This window comes from Phocoena sinus, chromosome 4 (genome assembly GCF_008692025.1).
Source record: "Phocoena sinus isolate mPhoSin1 chromosome 4, mPhoSin1.pri, whole genome shotgun sequence".
NCBI lineage: Eukaryota > Metazoa > Chordata > Mammalia > Artiodactyla > Phocoenidae > Phocoena > Phocoena sinus.
The window spans coordinates 120,010,790-120,028,290 of NC_045766.1; the positions used below are offsets into that span (position 1 = coordinate 120,010,790).

Below are 17,501 nucleotides of genomic sequence, written 5' to 3' on the forward strand. Positions count from 1 at the left end.
AAGAATGAGACTCAGAGTAATATAGGTAACCTTGCCTAGAGTTATACAGCTTATTAATATCAGAGAGAGAGAGAGGAATAAAACCCAGAACCTCTGTTTCCCAGATGTGTTTTGCTATAGTTCCCATTCCCACCCCACATACCACTGCTATCAACACCATTATGAACTATTTGTCAATAGGAAAGACAATACAACACATTTGCTTAGATGCAGATCCAGGTTTTTATCATCTTGCATTGTTACCAGAACTTTATATCTAAAAAGATGCAGAAAATAGCTAGTTGGAATTGGGGGGAGGGGGGAGGATGGATATTTTATTGCCGCCACACTTTGAGAGAGAGAAGCTTCCCTCTTCCTGTCCCTTTCCCTTTCTCCCTCCTCCTCCCCCGCCACCTGTTCTTCTTTTTCTTCTCATTTTCCCTCATCCTCCATCTCTTCCTCCTCCTCTGCCTCCTCCTTTTCATTGTCTCCTTAACAAACCTCACCCCCCAAAATTCTTAAATGGACAGGGTTCAATATGGTAAAGATAAAGTGAGAGTGAACAAAGTCCATTCGTTTCTCTGTCTTCAATTTCTAATCTTTACCTCCTTGGTTGCACAGCAGATAGCTTTAATTCTGATTAAACCGGATTTTTCTCTTTGTGTAACTTTGACATATTAAGTTTAACTGACCACTTGCTTTTATTTTATTTGAGTTAGGCAGTAAAAGAGGTAAGGTAATTTTGGTAGAGAGCATACAAATCTGGAATTTTCTTTCACTGAGTTGAAAGTAACTGGATAAGTTCATCCTCAGGCATAAAACATCTTTGTATGAAAGATGTGTTTTCTTACTTGTGAATTATACATTGAATTTAATAATTTATACTTTGCAAGGACAGGAGTGACAGATCCTATATCCACATACAGTTGTATTCTTTAAAATTTGTTTCTTATTCAGAGTAAATGTTGAGATAAGAGAGATATACAGTAAAAATCAGGAAACCCATAATAAACATTTGTGTTTCATGTAATAAGAAAGCTATATTATGTTAGTAGTTTAATAATGCTCTCTATCACTGCTGTGAAATTGAATTTATTTATTAAGGTAATGTGAATTCTTCCTTTAGGAAAAAAAAAAACAATGGCCATTTCCATTTCAAAGTACTGTTCCAGTGGAATATCTGAGTCTGTTTTTTTTTTAACAGATAAATCCTATCATTATACAGAGAGCTTGTGTGCAATAAATCAAATGTTTCTTATCTCTTATTTTCCTTAATGATACTGATAACCTCTAGGGTTGCTGAGTAAACAAAAGTCTTTCCTTTCCTAACTTGATGACTTATCTGTGCTCAAAGGGCAAAATAAGCTTCATATTGCCATAAAGTGTAAACAACACTTTATTAGAAGAATCAAATGCTCTTTGAATCAAAGCACTTTCCACAAAGCAGAATAATAGAAAGTGTTCCTAGATGAGTGTAAACCATTTGCTTGTCCTGTAGAGTGGCTCTACACACACACACACACACACACACAAAACTTAGCAGGGGGAGCAAGATTTGACATTAAATAATATTTTTAAAGGGAAGAAGAGATAGATTAATGACTAAGTTTAGTATTCTGAGTGTTATAACTTGACCATGTACACAAGCATGGGGTGTGTATTTCAGTAAAATCAGTAACAAAAAAGGAAATAGGCATTTTAAAGGATCTTTAGATGTATTTTTCACAGTTGGTGTGGCTATTGTTAGTTAGTTGAGAAGTCAGTTATTTCTGTGTCTTGATTTTATCAATTGGAGTTTAAGGTGAAAATAATTTACAGAAGGAATTAGGAGTCTGTCGATTTTTTCTATAAGTGGAATATGTCATTTTAAATTTGATTATTTAAAGTAAACCTAAACGTTTGCTTGTTACTTTCTTTCCTGCTTCTGAATTTTTCTCATCCTTTTCTTCTCTGTCTCCCAAAGTACCTACCTGTAATGTATATTACAGACATTTTCATGAAATTCCTTTGCATTGCATCTTTTAAAAACTCACTTCTGATTTAAAAGTAGTTCAGCTACAATGAGGTGAAAGTCTCTCTACACTGATGAAGTATATTATTTGAGAATTGTTATAAAATATGTATCAAGGCTTAGGAACTATATTAGTCTCCTAGGTAGTTTAAAGGAAGGGAAAGAAATAATTCCTTAGCTCAAATAATTTACAGTTTTACATATAGTGATTTTACTATCTAGAGAAACATAAGTTTACTTAATAAATATCAAAGAAAATGCTTGGGTTTTGATAAAACACCAGACCTTATATAAAAGTCTATATTCAGCAAATTTTCCCAATCTAGTAAAAACAAAGTTATCCAGCATGTTGTAAACAAGAGAAGACAAAGAGTTCCATTAGCAAAACTATCCTAATAAACTCTGCACTAGATACTGTGCTTTGCATGGGTTTCACCGGTTAGAGCCTGAGGAAGGCGAGGAAAGACCAGGGTTACCTCTCCTTAAGCAAGGTTTTAGTTCTAAAACCTTTAAGAACTAAATTTGAATTGAAGATTTAATGCAGATCTCCACACTCAATCCTCTCCAAAACTGGCAAAGAGAAATTGGTTCCACTCATTCCAAAGCAGAGAAATAAAGTGAAATAAAATCTTTCATGCATGGTTTTACCTTCACAGAATAAATACTGAATAAATATTTTAAAACAGCACTTTGAGGAAAACACACAAACAAAAGAAAATAATAATAACCTTTCCTGAGAGTCCACCTGTGTCATTATAGCTCTGAAATTAGGCCATGAAAGAGGCTATCAGAGATCATAAGCCCTGGAAAACAGGAGTCGAAGCCTCTGTGTTGTGGATAGGAATGAAGCCAGTAGATGGAGGGAGGGTGGACTGGCTACTGAGACTATGATCTCATGAATATGCAGTGGGATAAAGAATGATAAATATAGATAGATAAGTAGGTGAGAAAGAAGGAAACAGAGTTCTAATCTTTTTTTTTTTGGTATAAAATGAATCTTTGTGCTTTTATTCATGATGGCTTCCACTAAGTGAATACGTTTTGTTCCAACAAGAAATGGCAAGGCCTAAAGTTTCCTTCTGCCCATTAACTAATTCTGTCATTGTTTTTCTTTTTCTAAACATAATCTCTTTTCCTTTGACTTGACCTCTCTACCTCTATTTGGTCATTGAGAACTAAGGACCCTTTTACTAATGTCAGGACTTTTGTGAAGACCATGTACCAAGTATCTATGGTGCCAGGCTTTCAGGTTCAATTGTTTCTGATTTGAGATAGGAGATTAGTCTTTCTATAAAGTGAGGCTCACTGCATTCTCCAATGACCTGGAGTACCCTATGGCTTCTATTTGATATAGGTTAAATGTCAAGACTCCTAGGCATCTGTATGCAGTCAACCTCAGCCTTCTCCATGTGTCTCTGAAAGATTTTGCACTTAGGAGAGAGAATCATTTTAATATGAGATAAATTATCTAGCATTATTATTATTATTTGTTACAAATATAAAAGTTTATACTTTGCCACTTTTCTCAATCCTCCTGGAAAATGTTGAAAATTTAAAATGTTCCATTTTCTCCTAAAAATAGTGACACTCTTTTACAAATATTAACAAAAAGATCACTCTTTTGTGATCCTGTGCTTTCTATCCATAGAAAAATTTTGAGCTATACTTACTCAAATTGTAAAACTCTTGAATTTTTATATTCATTTTTCAGATTACTTGATTGAAAGATATCATCTATCTAAAAAAAGAAAAGGTTAAGAAAAGGCATATTAAATTTAAGATTTTGTTTAAAATTTTAAACAAAATAATCTTTATATTCTACTTAGAACTGTATTGGAGTGATTTTCTTCTCTGTGATGATGGGTCTCATACATTTAAGTACGAGTAAATGTAACTGTAAGTACATTTACATTTATTGACTAATTTTTTTCAAAGAGAACAAGATCTATGTATCTTTTGGCAAGTGGTTAGCGAAACTATGTTATGAAATTTTAAACTAGTTGAGGAAAGAAGGTCTCTTACCATTTGCTGAATGTCAAAAGCAAGAACTTTGAAATCCACTGAGAGTTTGTCTTGCAAATTAGGATTATATGTAACTCCGGATGTTATTGTCAACGTCCCTCTGGCTTCATGACTTTTTCCAAATGCTGCATCTAGATGAATTAATAAGAAACAAAACACTGAAAATGTGAATAATGAATAAGAGAAAATATGTACATTCCAGTTAAGACATAGAAGTAAAGTTCTTGCTTAATGTGTTGGCCCTGGGGTTCTTGATTCTTTTCTTTGCAGTCTTCGTGTTTCATCATCAGCTGTTTTTTATTTTTTAACTTATATTTTTAGCTATCTAGTTGTTTTAAAAGACTGAATATTAAACTTCTTCTTCTCTATCCCATTATTTTTTTTTCTTTTCTTTGAAGTCTAACCAACTCTCCAAGCTTCCAAGTTTTGTTTGGTTTTTGTTTCTTTGTCATTGAGATTTCTGTTGGAAGATACAGGGATGATCAACTTCCACCAATTATGGGAACTGATTCAGGGAAACATAGTGAGAAGTGGACCATTAAAACTTTTGTAGTTACTTTCAGATACTTCTTGAACACCTGGCATCAAGGGACACTGCTCATTTTCTACATGTGGATTGCTGTGAAGATTTCAGTGTGTGTATTACTTTGGAGCATAGCTTTGAAACTACTTCTCTCATTCTAATAATTATAAAATTGGCATGTATGACCTTTTGCCATTAGATGGAGACTGTCATTACTGGAGAAGTTATTGAGAATGCTGCAGAAAATTTATTATCTCAATATGAAACAATATAAGAAAAAAGCTAACAAACTGAATACAAACATGGGAAATAAAATGTGCCACTAAGGCCAGTACAATCCCATTATGAGATTATTTTCTTTGCATATATATTTATATTTAAAATGAATTGCTTCAGGTGAAACTCACACAATGATGAAATCATTAGTAAATGTAATAATAATGATGCATTGACCTGGTATGCGAAGATGTTATTTCTTCTTTTCCCAGATGGGGAAATTTGGGCTTAGATTCACTAAGAAAATTTCCCAATGTGATAAAAGTTACAGATCTGGAATTTAGAAAAAGGATTGACTGACTTCAGAACCCAAGATCTGTCATATATTGACACAAATCTCCCAGTCCAGAAGGAACTGTAGAATTAATACTTTAAATAATAAACTTGCACTTCATCTATACAGTTATCATTGCATAATTGATGTAACATATTATTAATACTAATTCATTTGTTTTTTAAACATTCAAAATAACATTTAGACTTGCATATTTAAAAGTGAAAGGCAAGGAAAGATTGAGGAACTGTCATGGATTGGAGGAGACTAAGGAAACATGATAACTAAACCCAGTGTTGGAATCTGCACTGGATCCTGAACAGGTAAAAACATTAGTGGAAAAACTGGTGAAAGTTGAATAAAGTGTTTGGTTCAGTTAATAACATTGTAACAATGTTAATTTCTTGGTTGTGACAATTATACTATGTGTGTACTAGATATTGACATTAGGGGAAGCTGGATGAATGTCTACAATTTTTGCAACTTTTTAAAAGTCTACAATGGTTTCCAATAAAAAGTGTTAAGAGTGTATTAAAGTAAAAGTATGTACTGAAAGTAGAATGTCTTATATCCTCTAGTGTTCTATTATTGCCTATCTCAAATCCCTTCTTATATTCAGTTGTTCACAATTAAATCATATTAACATTTATAAATATTTATTTTTCTGGTAAAATAACTAACTTTTGTATTTTTATTGAGCATCAAGACTTCCAATAGACTTCCAAATAATTACATATCCTTGAAGTTATTCACAGTATTTAAGTAAGACCAAAGCAGCCTCTTTTCTAAAAGTCTCAGTGAATTTCTATAATTTATTAAATTGTTCTTATAATTATATAAAATATCACAAGCTTTCTTTCTCTTTAAAATATATTCCTGTATGTAGCTATAGTAGTTAAATAAACCAGAAATTATATTGGACTTATTTTATAAAACTATAAATCATATTTATTACATTCTAATTTACTTATTTACTAAGGGAAAAGAACTAACTCAAAGGTTGAGCATTTTGTTTTCTTGGTAAAACCAAAATCACTCACATATAAAACGTTTTGCCCTGAGAGTTTTCAGAAGGAATTAATATGCCTATATATAATTCATCATTTTTTTTTAAAAAAAGGTGAAAATGTTCTCAGAAAAAATAAATCTAATACCCAAGTTTCTGCTATGCTGCCATTTTTTTAAAATTATCTTAGAAATGAATAAATGGTAAAGAAGAGCACAAGTTCTAAAGTTGGACTGTCTAGTTTGCACCACCTGGCAATGTTGCAAATTTAAGCAAGTTACCTAAATTCTCTGTCTCTGATTTTTCACCTATAAAAGGAGGGTAACAATAAAAACTAACTCATAGGTTTGTTGTAACAAGATAATACAATTGGAGATCTTTTAAAAGCAGTTGGTACAGGTAATTTAGCTCTAAATAAGAATTACCTTTTCTTTTTTCTTTCTGTCAATCACAAATTGCTACTCAGGCAACTTGAGATCTTTATAAATCCACAATTACATTCAAGTTGCCTTATACTGTTGCAATTCAAATTGTTGTACTAATAAGAGAATAAAGATATAATTCTCTAGAAATAAACAATATTTTTTCTTTAACTTGGCCTACTTATCTTCTTCTATGGTCAACAATGTTTGAATAGGTTTATGACTTAAATTCTATCAGAACAGACCCACAGGCTATGAACCTACTTTATTATATGTTGGAACTGAGAACATTATCATTTTCTGTTTTAAAAACTTAGTCTCATGTTTGAATTCTGAATTAAAATCCAAATTATATATCATGTTAAAAAAAATTCTATGAAGTAAACTACGGTGAAGCATCTGGATGCAATATAAATACCTTGCCATGAAAGCACAGCAATGCATACAATATGCTGGCAGGATTCTGGAGATTAAAGTGTATACATTCATCTGAGAGCACTTTTCTATAGCCAGGTCTATGTGACTTACCTCTTTCTGATCCCTTGATTGACAGCCAGGCCACTGCAATTAACCCAGCACAGAGCACCACCAATATGGCAAAGAGAGCTGCAAACATGACTTCATAGGTGCTGAGAGAACGGCGCCTTGAGGGTACACTTCGCTTTGAGCCCATCTTTGGTTTTTGAAGGTTTGCTACTCTAAGGGCTCTGAGAGAGCATAGAAGCTTCACCAACTGAAGAGCACAAGCTCTCACGTTTTCCAAGAAGACTTGTCAAACAAATCTACACTAGTCTTACTAGTCAGTGTAAATGAGTTGTGTATGTCCCTTTGGCAACATTATGTCTCTATACATTAAGTAGCTTTAAAAGTGCAGTTAATGTTTAAAAAGATATTAGTGAGTACAGAGAAGCTTAGAGTTGTAAATGTTAATCATCTGAACAGGCCAGTTGTCAGTGTGAATGATGTTAACTGCATGTTGTAAACAAAAATGATACTTTATCATTTTGATAACTGGTAGAAGAAATATGAAGTTCATGATAGTCAAATTAATCATTGGGCACATGCACATGACATTTGTAAACAGTCCCTAACAGATCAACCTTCCACCCTCTGACTCAAGTCATTATTAAGGCATTTTTTCCTGTTTTATGTAGGTGTAGACATTCTAAAGATAAATTTTAAGCACATATGTGTGTGTATGTGTGTGTGTGTATATATATATATATATATATATATATATATATATATATAAAGCCTAACATATATATTAATACTTAAACTCTCTTCCCACCCTCCCTCTATCCCACTTTCTCTCTCTTTTTCTGTATCTCTGTATACACACACACACACATATATATATATATATACATATATTTATTTTTCTTATTGAAACAATCACAAATTTTGTAATCTTCATTACGTCACCCATGTGAAGTTATGCAGTGTAAGGGAGTATTGATCTAACCTAAAGGAAAGTCCACTGAAACAAGGCTTCATATGCCAACTTTTTATGGCCTCATGTAGTTATCAATGAACAGGAGTAGCAGCTGTGAGAGGAATTAAGCATTTTTTTTTTCTATTTTAAGAAAGTATTCTGGGTGGGGAAAACATTACTCACTTGACCAGGACTTTATCTTTTTAAAGATGCCAATAGGGCTTCCCTGGTAGCGCAGTGGTTGAGAGTCCGCCTGCCGATGCAGGGGACACGGGTTCGTGCCCCGGTCTGGTAAGATCCCACATGCCGCGGAGCGGCTGGGCCCGTGAGCCATGGCCGCTGAGCCTGCGCGTCCGGAGCCTGTGCTCCGCAACGGGAGAGGCCACAACAGTGAGAGGCCCGCATACCGAAAAAAAAAAAAAAAGCCAATAATAACAAGAGGACATGTTGAAAATTCCACACTCATAACTGTGGTTATGGGAAAACCAGGACTGTTCTCTGATAATTAAAGTACAGTTTATCATGGGAACTTCCACACTTTGAATAACGAGTTTAGAATTAAAAATTAATAAATAAAACCAAACCTGTTCTGAAGTAAACCAATTTACCTCTTGTTCTGGCAAGTAAAACTGGCCAGAGATAAGGAAGTACTAGGTCAGAGGTTAATGTGCTGAAATTGTGGCATTTTATAATTGGCTAAAATAAGCAAGAGCCATGTTTGTTTTTTCTTCACTCTTGAAGGAAAAGAACCACATGTTGCTCTCTGAAAGCCTTGCTGGTAAAAAGTGAAATATAAATAAATAAAGGTATGTCATGGAATGTATTTATATTTTTTATTTAACTGAATTAATACTAACTGTATTCTTAATCCCTTTAAAATACACATGAAATGAGAGACATCACTGGTGGAGTTGGGAGAGCTTTATCTTATTTATATCCTAGTAATAGGTGAGACCCTCCCATACAATGGGAGCCTGGAGAATGACACTTGAATTTGGGGAGCCAAGAATATGGAAGTACAATGACTGTTTTCTTCATTATAGCTGATGCAGGTGAAGCATATTTGCTTTCAGGAAATCGAGTAGAACTTTGTTTTATTTTGACTTTATATAAGGGAAGGAGAATATAACAAAATGAGTTCACATACTATGCTCCAAACACTGGACAATAATATATTAAACATAAGATTGAAAATAAAAGATATATATATATATATACTTATGTTCAGAAATGAAATCAGCATTCATATTATAAATTTTCCTTAACTTATATGTTTTAAGTGATTATACTTAATATGTTCAAATAAATGAGTGGAAGAATAGCTTTCCTTTAAAAAGGCATTAATTTGTAAAGGACAGAATGAAATAAAACAAACAGGTTAATGTGAAAAATGGATAAATCATATGTCCTGAAATTGAAAAATTTACTAAAATAAAATGGAACTTGGCATATCATATAACAAAACTCATTAAGCAGTTATAATAATAGTGAGTGGTATTGGTCCAGGGGTAGAAAAATATCTCAGTAGAATAAAGATCCCACAAACATCCTGATTCATATGTGGAAACTTCACATGTCAAAAAGATAGTCTTACCAATACGTGAGACAAGGATGGCTATTCAACAAATGATGCTGGGTCAGCAGGTTATTCATCTCAGGATAAATAAAATTAGATCCTTATCTCACATCATGAAGAAAAATAAATTCCAGGTGGGTTAAATATAATGAAAAACTACAGAAAAAAGTTTGAAGAAAACGTAGGAAGATGTCCTCCTGATGTGGGATACTAAAGGAGTTTTTAAAAAAGAATAAACATTTTTAATTTTATTAAAAAATAAAAGGATGAACTAGGTAGAAGAATATTGATAAATTTAGGCAATAATAACACTGAGTGATTTTTAAACAAAAGATATAAAAAGAAAGTAAAAACAAGACACAAAACGGATTGTTTCCTTTTTTTTTTCTTTTCTTTTTTTACTGTGTATATTTTTGTTTGGCTACAACAGAACAGAAGTGCAGCAAAGATTTTTGTATGAGTTTCTGAAATTTATTTGGAAGGTAATCCATGGAAAGTCCATGAAATGAGTTGGGAAGTGAAAAGTGGGGAAAATAAAGCCAATAAAAGTATGTAATCAAGCCGGAAACTACCATAATCTCAGGAACATAATCCTGCTGGGGACTGCTGCATGAGACAGAGAGAAAAGTCCTCAGGATTACCACAATTAATGCGCAAGGAGGCAGGGATGTTTATTAATCAAATAGCCTTGCTCACTGGTACAGAGTAGCTTATGGGGCTTTAACTCTCCTACTTTCAGCTTACCCTGTGTGTGCATAGAACATTCATGAAACTCTGCCCTCAGCTTGCAGAGATGAAAAGAGCCTATGTGGGAAGTACCCTTATAGTTTACAACTGAAAAACATTTTCCATAATTCATGGAGAATTTCTACTAATTAACACATAAAAGACAAACAGCAGGCAATTAAAAAAAACACAAACCCAAACAAACAATACGGAAATAAAACATGATCACACAAATTTCTATAGGTTCTCACTTTTAGTAGATGGTCAACTTCAGTAGTAATTATGGAATTCCAATTAAAATAAAAAGTGAAATATTACTGACCTCAAATATACTAGCAACAATTAACATCCTTAGTATTACTAAGCAGTGGCATTCATCACTTGTGAGAAAGAAAATTCAAATAATCATATAGAAGAGCAATTTGGTAATATCTATCAAAACTAAATATGCATATATAATTTGACCCCTGAATTAGTCTACTAACTATACATCCTAGAGAAACTCTAACAGTTGCAGGCTATGAGATGATATATGTTACAACACTATTTTAAACCCCACAAAATAGAGAGAAAACTTGTGTCCATCAATAGGAAAATGAATTGTACTTTTTAAATAATAAAGTATTATACACAAGTTAAAAGTGTACAAACTGGAGCTCTGTGTACCAGCTTGGAAATAATAAACAAACTTTTACACAAAGAAACAAGCTATACCCCAGGATCTGGCCCTGCCCATCATCAGATAGTTGATAGATAGATAGATAGATAGATAGATAGATAGAGTATTCTGTCCAAAAGCAGCAGAATACACATTCTTTTCGAGTGACATGGAACATTCCCCAGGATAGATCACATGCTAGGTCACAAAACAAGTCTCATTAAATTTAGGAAGATTGAAATCATATCAAGGATCTTTTCTGACCACAGTACTATGAGACTGGAAATCAACTACTATGTTGTACACCTGAAACTAACATAATATTGTAAGTCAATTATATTTCAATAAAAAACAAGAAACAAGTTGCAGAAGAATATATGCAGTGTTACACTATTTAAAGTCAAAATAGAAAATAATTTGTTTAGTAATGCAGTTATATGTAATAAAAGTTTACATGGGAATGGTAAATAAAAACTTCAGTATCATGATTACTTCTAGGTAGGGATGGGATTGGATAGTATGGGAATGAAATACCAACCAAGGGGACTTCAACTGTATTTGAATTGTGTCAGTTCTCTTAAAATTTTTGAAATAAATTAGTGAACCATGTTAACTTGACAGAGTTAGATGATTAAGACATATAAGTTAATAGTTTTCTGCATTCTTCTTTTATATATATATATTCTTCACTTTATATCTATATCTATATCTATATCTATATCTATCTATATATATAAAGGGAAAGGGAAAGCATATGATTGATGTCTCTGTATTGGTTTCATCTTTACTAAATAACAAGTAAATTTAAAAAACTTTATGCATAAACTTTCTACTTTGAGAAACGTGGAAGTCACAGAACCAGCCCCCTTAAGTCAGTCATTGAATATTTATAGGAGAGTAAAATATTTATTTTAAACATATATTTAAAAACTTAACCATATAAGTTAAAATGATCTAGATGAAGTAGAAACAAATAAGTAAGAACAAATATCTGGTATGATCAATGAAGAGAATATGTAGCTCTGGATAGGTCAACATCATTAATACTCTGAATGAAGCTTTCAGTGAGGAACTCAAAATTGTGACCAGTTCAATGATGGGAATGACACATTCCAGTTAAGTGAATAATGAAGTAGGAAGATACTTGAAGATAGTGAAAAATAGAGTAGGTAGAGCCAATATTGAACTTTTGGAGACTCCTAGGGGAGATTATATGTATTTTAGCCTATAATGAATGAAAGGATAAGAATTGGAAACTAAGAAAATTAAGAGTGTATAAGCTCTTGTCAATATTATTGAAGCATAAGGACCAGAGAGTTAAGAATCATGGTGCATAACATAGTCTATTCATTTGCTCAGTGTGATTTTATACTCTGACTGTCCTATGTAGCTGTAGTAACTGCAAACAATCTCTAAAGATTAAGGCCCTGGGCATTTATAAACATTTCTTCCACTATTCAGCATAATGTGAGAAACTCCCAATAGTTTTCATCTTTTTATAAATTCCTGTGACTGGGTTGTTATTGGACACATTTCTTGAATAAAGATTAAATTAAAAAAATAATATAAAACAAGAAAATCAATATTACTCATCAATAATACTTTTGGATATTCTACAGATGATATTTTTCTCTGAAAATGTGTCCAAATACTCCAGTATAGTCAGTCAATTAACACTTAGGTGACTCCTACGATTCCTGGTTCAAGGATGACAGAGCTGTATGAAATACACATCTGCTTGTCTCCAAGGCTGGTATGTTTTTCTTTGACTTTTCATATAATGTCAACACAGTATTCTAAAACCTAATTGATAAGTCTTTATATTTAGGTGTTACAAGGGACAGTAATCTTTCTTTGTGAAATATCTGAGGACTTTGATAAACATCTTATGGGGTGAAAAAAAGAGTAGGTCTTTACATATTATTAGACATCTTTGTCAATGAGAATCCTTAGATACTGTAATTCTAGATTACTAGGTATTATTTTTTATAGTTTTGACACTTGAAGAAAAATTTGATGGGATGTAAAATTGTGGTGCCATATCATCTTTCCCTCAGAAGCTTGTAGGTATTCCTCTGCTATTCTCTGACACCAAGTATTGAACTAGCCTTCTTTTATGACTTTCTTTCATCTTCTGATTGCATGTGCATCATCATTGTCAGCCAGTTTTTCTGTGTGTGTTATTTTTAGGGCTGATGGATTCTATATATTCCTTGAGTTTATTCATATGTGAGAAACCTTCCTCTTTCTTTTATACTTGAATGATACTTTTCTGGGGATTATATGCATGGGAAAATGACAAGTTTATTTTTTTCCTTGGAATTCTGAAGATATTTTTCTAATATTGTCTTTCTGACACAGAACATAATTGGGAAAATGTCTAAAGCAAACTCCATATCTTATTTCTCTATGTGACGTGTTTTATATCTGCTTGATTGCCTAGAGAATTCTTGTTTCATACATGAGGTTCAATAGTAAATAATTTAGCATTGATTATTCTGAATTGAGTTTTCTTGGAATGTTGTGTACCTTTTTCAGTTTCCACTTCATTTAAAAATTAGCCTTCCTTTATTAAAATTTTGAAATTGTTTGTTGTTCAATCTACTAGATGTCTTACTGGGGGTTGGAGTCCAATTTTTTTAGGTTGGATTCTCTTAGTTATTTCTTTATATTATTTATACATTTCTCCTAATTGTTACCATATCTGTAACTCCCTTATACATTTTAATTATATACGATATTCAACTCTGGGTTTTTTGTTTTCTGTTGTTTGTAATTTATTGTTAGTTTGTATCATGCTGCTGATTCAGATTGCAATTGGGTTTTTAAATCATAATCTTTCTCTTTTAACCACTTCTGTGTTTTATTATCTTATTATTGTCTTCAACTTATTTTCTTATTAACTTATTTTATAATAAATAGTACTGTAGAAAACTTTCCTTTTGTTGAATTTGCTTCTAGAATCAAAGTTTTGGGCAACATTTTATAAACTAATCTCTTCCCTTCTCCCTTCCCTCCTTCCTTCTTTCCTTCTGAGGTATATTTGCATGGCTGCCTTGCTATTACTTTTTGTTTGGTTCATGCTTTATTTAGTTCTCTTAGGCTCTTTCCCATGGCTTTCCCATAGAGTGGGTGAATTCTCCGTGCTTTTGTATGAACAACAGTTTGAGGAATGCATATGATCTGTTTTTTTACTTTTTGTAAACTGAGGGGCTGGGGAAAGGTGTTGAGAGAGGAGAAGTAACCCATAGGAGGCTATATACCCCCTTTGTATGATGGCTCACATTCCTTTCTCTCTTCTGCAATTTTACCAAACACCCTGTCAAAAGGTTCCTTTGTACTAATGTGGGGTTTTTTGTTTGTGAATGTGTGTGAGGTACACCTGTGCTGCATACTCTTTCTTACAAATTGATGAATAGCACTGAGAGATCACAAGGTCCTGTGGTTTTCTGCCTGTCTCCACTTAGATGCCCTAGCATCATTAGCTACTAGGGGTTGCTAGTCCTGAGATATTTTCTCTTTTCTCAGGCTGCTGACTCACCAATTTGACCTGCTTTTCTACAAATTGCAGGATATTAATGAAAATTAGAACTTTTTTGGAGTTCTTTTCAGCAATACTGGTGGAGAGGATAGGGTTTATAGATGACAGATAGAAAAAAGAGCCATGTTGAGTTTCATAATATTCTTGTATTGGATATAGTTTTTGCCATGAACTTTGTTGTTTTTTCTTTGTTTTGTTTCTGGCTTTTTTTTGCCCCTGCTGGTGAATTTTGGCTAGCTTATAACTGGTTTATAAGTCATTCAATTAGGTTCTTGAGAAGGATGCTTTAATCTTCAGCTTCAATTCAGACTTTACACAAAAGTCCATCCAATATAATTTCTGACCTAAAGACTATTTCAATTTTATTCAACTAAACTATACCTAAAAATTAGTTTAGATGTCATACCAAAGCTTCCTGGCTCTGAAAAAATTTGAGTACACAATATTACTTAGTTCATTTAGGGACAATGTTTTCAGGTGAATACTAGTTTACTAATGGATACATACATGAAAACTGAAAATGAAGAGAATAAAAATCCTTTCAATTTATAATAATCTCTTGCATCGTTTAACAGTCCAATCAAACAGGAGTTGGATTCCTGTACTACTTTTAGGTTGATGATAAAAAGAAATCCTTTAAAGTTGTTACACACTGAAATATTCTGTTTAAATTGCAAAACTGCATCTCTTGAATTAGTAAAAAATGTATTTGCCATTCAAAGAAGGTGGTGTGATGTGAAAAATGCACTAGTCCTATCGACAGTACACCCACCTTTACATATAGACATGGACCTTGCCTATGCAACCTGGGACATTTCACCGAACCTCTTATTGAGCTGCAGTTTTCTCATCTGGAGGACAAAGTTATTGATCTTAAAATCACTTTCATTTCTAAAATTTCCTTAGTTTATGATTTTTATGGTCCCTTCAAAAGGAAAGTATATAATTTATGTCTCTTCACATTAAAAAGTCTTTGTTTCCCAGATTTCTTTCAGAGATTCACCTAAAAATCACCTGTGTGAGACAAGGTCTTTTCAAACATTTTCTTAAGATCTTTTCCTTCATCTCTCCCATTGACCTTTTAGTCTCAGTGCAGCTTTTTTTATCCTTCTCTTGTCTGACTACAGTGAAATTATATTTACTTTCCCTTTGTTGATGCAAATTATGCTTCCCCTTTCTTCATCCTTTGTTCCTGCTCTACACGTGGCTTCTTACCTTGCCATATGAAAGTCACTCTCACCAAGCATATCTCTCCAATCTACTTTTGTCTGTAAAGTGGATTATGAAACTTTTGAATCAAAGGTATTATACCTGGCCATGCTGAACTGCATAGCACTTAACTGTTCCCAAAGAGAACTCTATTCATGGCAGTATTCAAAAATAGACCTGTACTTCAGGAAAGAAAAATGAGCTAGGCTGGGAGAGATTGGCTTTTTCTCATAGGGGTTACCACACTTTTTATAGCATCTTAGTTGGTTAGTAGGGAGCTTTGAAAAAATATCAGTATATTCTTCCCTGTCACCTGCTAGTTTAGGTCATTTTCAAAGAAACCCCCTATGTATCCAGAATCCTAACCAATTCACACCCCCATGATTTTATATTATTGTGATGGCCACATCTGTAGCTAAGGCTGGATTTATCATCTCACCATGCTACTTTTGAACTTTAATCATCTTAGTGCCTGGAGGTCAAAAGATTTTTTGATATTGAAAGGGAGTCAGCCTACTTGTCAAATTTTCCAGTGCTTTTTATCTAATTGCCCTGTTATCATCACCAAAGTCTTTGGTCAAGCTGTAATTTTTCCACAGAACAAATTTTCCACATTAACTTGCTAAAGCAGTTTTCACTGTCATGTCATTAAAACAGTTTCAGAAAGCTCATCCTCTTTTCTTTTCTAACTGAAAGAATAAAGATAAGATCAAATTAAGAGACCATCTAGTTAAGGAAACTAAAGTTTTCAGCTTTGATCCAGACGTCAAAATTCCCACATAAAATTTTGCACTTCACTTTATGACTATGCCTTTTTAGATATCACCCAAATAAACCCTTTTGGTAATATTGTTTACTAGGTAAATGCATAATTTCTTTACATGAATTTTGTTTACTTCTCCTTTATTATTGAGTGTCAGTTCCTAGATGAAAGTGGCCAGATATGTAGTGAGCTTTTGCTTAAATAATGTAATGTATTCAGAATTATGTGTTTAATGAATGTTTCTTGCTGCTACTGCTGAGTTGGGACTACTGACCTTAAAAATAAAATAAAATAACTTGCTACTGCAAGTTGCTGTTAAGTCATTATTTTAGGGTGACAAAGTCAATGACAGAGGCATGAGTTTGGTGAAGTTGGTTAGACATAAGGAATTAAGTAGGGTACATATATGTTAATTGAGATTTCTTACACTAGATCATTGGAGAGATTATGTAAAACTAAGAAAAAATTTATATAAGCATAACTGTGGTGGAGATCACTCTTTCCCTCTTTTCATTCTCCCTCATACTTTTAGAGATGGAACTCCCTGAGTTTTACCTGTGAGCCATGAACAACAGCTTTCTTTCAGTTTAGATGTGGCCTTGTGATTAATTTCAGGAGAGTGGGGTATGAGAGAAAGTTATATGTGCAACTTCTGGATCATCTCTTTAAGGAGCCTTGCTATATTTTTTTTTCTTTCTTCCTGAAGCTTATAAAATGGGGAAAAGTAGTGGTCTTGGAAGCTACTTGTGAATGGCAGAGCCAGACACATGCCCTGGCCCTTTATATCTGTGCTAATATGTGAGAGGAAAACAAACATCTATGTTATTTAATCAACCTATTACTTCTTTACTTCACTTTTATAATAAACTTTAACTATGGGTTTTGATGAGGAATTTAAATATAATTCATGATGCACTTTTAAAAGATTTTAAAAACTATCTTTAGAAAGTGCTCACTTGTTTATTTGAAAATTGCTATATTTTAATAACATTTTTCTTTTCAATGAGTAAGTGTTCCAGTGTAGGAATGTATTAGTTCTGAACTTAATAGACTGCCATTAGAATATTATGATATCATTTC

At 33.0% G+C, this 17,501-nt stretch overlaps 1 protein-coding gene across 2 annotated transcripts in view; it reads right to left on the reverse strand.

Annotated features, from left to right (window-relative positions):
- The window catches only part of TMPRSS15 (transmembrane serine protease 15), a 130,238-nt gene extending 122,941 nt beyond the window's left edge, over nucleotides 1-7,297 (reverse strand). Inside the window, exons 1-3 of one of the 2 annotated variants that reach the window (XM_032630599.1) lie at nucleotides 7,042-7,297; nucleotides 4,013-4,143; nucleotides 3,661-3,728 (exon numbers count right to left, since the gene is read on the reverse strand). In XM_032630599.1, the coding sequence (XP_032486490.1) occupies nucleotides 3,661-3,728; nucleotides 4,013-4,143; nucleotides 7,042-7,186 (344 nt within the window). In that variant the 5' untranslated portion in view covers nucleotides 7,187-7,297. The remainder of the gene's footprint in view (nucleotides 1-3,660; nucleotides 3,729-4,012; nucleotides 4,144-7,041) is intronic. The other variant, XM_032630600.1, reaches the window with a different exon arrangement.
- Between the last annotated feature and the right edge of the window lie 10,204 nt (nucleotides 7,298-17,501).